Raw genomic sequence first — 5000 nt, 5'->3', positions numbered from 1 at the left:
AGGAGAGCGGGTGGGGAAGGTGGCCTGGACACCCCAGAGGGCCCCCGCCCGGGCATCCTCCCTGAGTTCACCCGGCCTCAAACCCAGTGTTTACATGGGCTGCCAAGAAGCACGCGGGGCCTCCTGTTCATGGGGGTGGCCAGCCCCGCACAGCCACGCCTGGATGGAGGCTGGCGGTGAAGCCCCCTGAGTGACGACGTGGCAGCCCTCGGGTCTTCCTTGGGGGAGCGCACCCTCAGGAACAGAACCCCTCCGTGAACTGCTCTGCACTGTGGAACATCCTTCCCTGGCCACCAAGATGCTAACCGTGAACATCTGACATCCCTCGCTACATGTTCACAAATTAAAAAGGAGCCTACTGACACTGCTTATGCCCATGCCGAGCACTAAAAAGGTACCGTCTAAAAGGCTTTATTGTGTTAATGAAACTCGGAGGTGGTCAAGACTTGGGAGAACACGGGGGTGGAACATAAAATAATCACTCAATGTTATGACTTCATTTTTCATTTTGTGTTTTTCAACTGGCCTTGAAAATCAGAGATGGCTTCTAAAGAGAGAAAGAGACAAAATTATATCAAAGGAGAGGGAAAATTATAAGCCTGACTTATCTTTAATGTTATACATCAAAATGAAATTCCTGTGATACGTGGCGTGTGCATAAACAACAGGGCGACGTTTGTCTTTGTTGAATTTAAATGAGAAGTCCCTCTAGATATTAATATGGGGACTTCATCTGTTAGCCTGCTAAGTCAGGGACTTATAACAAAAGCTTTGTAAACAAAAGATTAAACTGAATCGAGCTTTAGAAAATGAAAGGAAAACAAGAGTCAAGTAATCACAGATCAGACTGGGGCTGCTTAGATTGAAATCAGCGCGGGCTACTGGAGTGGAAAATGTTTAATTGAACTATTTCATTACGCGGAAGTTTACGTCCCCCTTGCAGAATCCAAAATACGTGTGTATCAGAGAAGCCTTTCTTTTCGTCCTTTAAAAACAGGGGCCCGCAGAGATGAAACGCAAGACTGGAGACGGCGCGGCCCCTCCTGCCACCCTTTGCCCACCTCTGAACCGCGCCAGGCACGGGCCGGGGCTGCTCCCACACCTGTCGGCCGGGCCGTGGGCCAGGGTTTGGGGCATCTGGAAGCCCCCCCTTCCCAGAGCACCTGCTGCCCCCAAACCGGAACCAGCCCGGTGGCGGCCCCCCCGCGGACAGGGCGCCACTTGCCCTTTTACTAACCTTGGGTAACCTTTCGGGATCACCCGGATGTCTTGGGATCACTTTCTGCAACCTCTGAAAGCCGTAATCTATGGTTGGTTCATTAAGGGCTGTAACAGGACACAGAAATGCAGGTCAGGTTAATTACTTTTATGCCATCCATTACTCGCTTATTGCACGCTTACAAATAAGTGTGTGATTCTCCTGTTCTGACGCTCTTGAAGGCAAGCACCCCTGGAAGCTAGCTAGCTCTGTCCTAAGGAGTAGGTTTCCCCCTTTCTTTTGTACATAAAAGCAATGATTATTTCTAATCTATAATTAGACTGGAGGAGAGTCAGAGGGTTACTCAATATATTGTAAAAATGGGAGAGCAGTCAGAAAGTTGCAGGTCTCGGGGCCGTACACAGCCATCACCATGGTCGCCATCGCTGTCTGCATTACACAGGGCCTTCCACACTGGCTGGGGATTTATGGGAAACTGGCAATTATGACATATGTCCAGCTATTGCTAGCTGCAGATTTATCCCTGTGGTCCTTTTCTGTCTAGCATATTGCCTGAGCACAAACCAGGCAGGAGGAGCACTTATTCTTGCAAAGCTTTAATAATCTGTGAATGGCTGACTACAAACTGATGCAAGGCAGTATCATTCCACCAGCCTCACGAAATTGCTGGCCACAAATAGTAATTAATCTTTTTATCCCTCAAATTGTAATTTTGACTATGAACTGTGCGCGGCCATAAATCAGCGGCACGCGCGCTGTGTACGGTGCATGAATCACGGCCGGGGCTCCGTCCGACTGCAGCCCCTGTGTTTAACAAGCTTTATAAGGAGCCATTGGGCTTTATTATGGCTCTGCCTGACTCCAACAAAAACGGAGCCCGGAGGCCCGGGGACGCGAGTTAAGATGAAAATACTTATTAGAGTACATTACTTCTTGATGTAGATATCGTTTTCCGTGGAGTAACGCCACGGTGCGTGGCGCGACATAAATCGGGGGGTTTTCTGAGACTAATAAGACCTGCCGCCATCTATTCATTACTCAGCCCGCAATGTGGGCCATCACTCATTAGTCAGCACGTAATTTGATGATTACCACCACCCAGCTCAGCAGGTCTGCGGAGCGCCGGGAACACAAAGGCTACAGCTTCAAGGAGCAAGGTTAGAGGCTGCCTTTGAAAGTGCTTTCCGGAATAATTGGTCACCGTTATCCTCGAGTGCTCGGGCTGCTGGTGTCAACACCCACGGCGGGTCTCGTAAGCGCCGCCGGAAGACTTGCACGTACAGGGGATAACGCGGCCGCAAGTTGAGGACCGCAATATGATCTGACATTCCATCATACGTGCCGGAGACAAAGGTCCGCACAGGAATGTGAAGTAAGACATTTTCTTGTTAATAAAGCATTGATCCGACATATTGATTTTACATGACATGGCTTCTGCCGCGATTTTGCCCTCCTTTTCCTTTGCAAACAGTAAAGCTCTTCAGAATGCCTCAGCGTAGGTGACACGGCAAAATTTCTAACTCTCTGTGATGTAAATTCTGTATGTGTAAAACCACTTCATAATCAAACCATTAATCATCAGAACCTGTCAGCGGTGACTTGGGGGACAATCTGTCATGTCTCTGCGTGGCCGGGACAAGGGTGTCAGGCGAAAGTGCAGTGCAGGGAGCAGGGTGGATGGGCCTCACCCAGCGACTTGGCCCAAAAAAGGATTCGGTGAAGTCTTACGTGTCTTGACTGGGGAACCAAAAAGGTGGCCCACTGTGCCTCCCTAACACGCCGGGTTCCTCCTCTCCCCCAGCTAATCGCCATGACTGTTCGACTTAATGAATCGGCCCAATGAAAGGTGATCAGAAAAGATAGATGGGCGGCCGCTATTGATGTCATGCAAATGCCCCGACAGGTGACAGACGCTTTAATGCAAGCTTTCAGAAGCTTTATGACTTGTAATAACCATACACTCTCATTCTGGGGGAGACATTCCCGATGTTTCAGTTGAATTGACATTCTCCTTCTAAGACCAAAAAGATCTTAAAGCAGTAGAAAAAAACACGGGGGTACCGTTCACCTCCCGCTTCAGCCCAAAGAGCGTTTACGTCTTGAGCGCACTGCCAAGAACGAGGTCGGACGTTCGGAGGATGACATGCCATCCTACGACTGCAGGTCTCACCGTACTGGACACGGCGAGGGGGGCAGGGGGCGGGCGCCGCTGTTGCGGCTAGAAATCCCGCCGGGGGCTCCGCTATGGTAGCCCGACGGATTTACGCGGAAGAATGAGAAGAAGGGGCCCTTGTCTTCAAACTACAGGAGCAGAGACGTGTTCTCGGTTCTGGCGGGTGCGGGGGCTTTGATCACTGAGGGTGGGACGGCCCACCTCTGCGTCTGCGAGAGCAGCTGCCATCCGCGGGGCCGAGCGGGGGCCTTCCGAGGGCCACACCCCACAGAGCCCTCCGCCCCGTGCCAGGCGAGACAGGGAGTCGCCCAGACTTGGTTGGCAAACTCTACAACTGGAGGAGAAAGCAGAAAGCCCCTTCGCGCACATCTGATAAATCCTCCGCGTGTGGAGTGTACAAGGAGGGCCCGGCCGAGCCAGGCCACGGCTCTGCACGTCCAGTCACAGAGCACCGAGCCAGGCCAATCAATACCACTTTCCTGTTTTAGAACTGGGTAATTATGAGGGGGAGAGATTGCCTGACCTTTCACCTGCACTGCATTACTTTGCTGATATTAAGATAAATTGCCTGATTTTGGGTAAACATATGCTGCGATTCAAGCTGTCAGCACTGGTTTGCTCAGGGATAATTTGTATTGATCTCCCAGCTTCTGCCCAATTTTGCTTACTGACCTCGTGGATAATTAGAGAAGGAGCCTTGGGTGAGCTTAAGTCGGGACGAAGAAGAAATATGAAGACGAATAAAGCAAACTTGTTTTATGTTAATATTTGTGGGTCCTCCTCCGGCCCTCACATCTGTCAGCATCAGGAGAGCCGTAAATTAATGGACTTGGTTCCTGAGCAGTTTGTTCCCAGGCATTATTTAGCAGCGTGCTCAGTCTCTGAACATGTGTCACTGGGTTAAATTAATTTAAACTCTGCCTTAAACACAACAAAAACAAATGTTGTTTTTTGCTGAAGGGGGAAAAACCAAGACATTTCTCAAAATGTATTGTAAGCGTCCACCCTTCTGCAGGGATTTCCACCGATCTGCGTCGGAGAGGGTGAGTTTTATAATAAACCGCACCCCCCCCCGCCCCCGCAAAAAAAAAAGTAATTAGCGCCCGTTATTTGTTCTGAATTCAAATCTTGCTACGATGGGCCACTACCTATAAAAGAGATGACTGCAGGCACAAAATTATATCATTTAAGATATGTCAGATTATAAGGCTGTTGTATCAAAAGTCATAAAACAAATGTCCCTTGTGAAATATCTCTTTATTAACCGTGCCATAAGATATTAACATTCCTCATTTAGTGGAGGGCCTTTTATCTGTTTCAAATACATTATTCGTCCTTTTAGAGATAAACTGTATTAATATCCATTTGAGTAGGCTACCGTGGCCTAATGCATAGTAATTTTTGTTGGAGAGCTTTTATTTTAGACTAAGAAAATTACACAGCAGTAAAACCTGAATGAACCCAGAAGCTGGAGTAGCCGGGAATCACATTCCATTTATGCCAAATGGGGCAGGCAATCAGGCAGCCTGTGAAAGGCCAGATATCCGGCTATCATACGCAGGCCAGCATCCAGCACGGGTCATACAAATAGAGCCTGACACGGCCACA

At 49.2% G+C, this 5000-nt stretch overlaps 1 protein-coding gene across 12 annotated transcripts in view; it reads right to left on the bottom strand.

The window, feature by feature from the left end:
- EBF3 (EBF transcription factor 3) overlaps positions 1 to 5000 on the bottom strand; it is a 114551-nt gene that overhangs the window by 8803 nt on the left and 100748 nt on the right. For all 12 annotated transcript variants that reach the window (XM_065894538.1, XM_065894539.1, XM_065894545.1 and 9 more), the window contains one exon: positions 1238 to 1326. In XM_065894538.1, coding sequence (XP_065750610.1) covers positions 1238 to 1326 — 89 coding nt within the window. The remainder of the gene's footprint in view (positions 1 to 1237; positions 1327 to 5000) is intronic.

The sequence above is a fragment of the Phocoena phocoena genome, chromosome 16, assembly GCF_963924675.1.
Source record: "Phocoena phocoena chromosome 16, mPhoPho1.1, whole genome shotgun sequence".
NCBI classification, from domain to species: Eukaryota; Metazoa; Chordata; class Mammalia; order Artiodactyla; family Phocoenidae; genus Phocoena; species Phocoena phocoena.
This window is presented reverse-complemented; position numbering and strand designations above follow the sequence as displayed.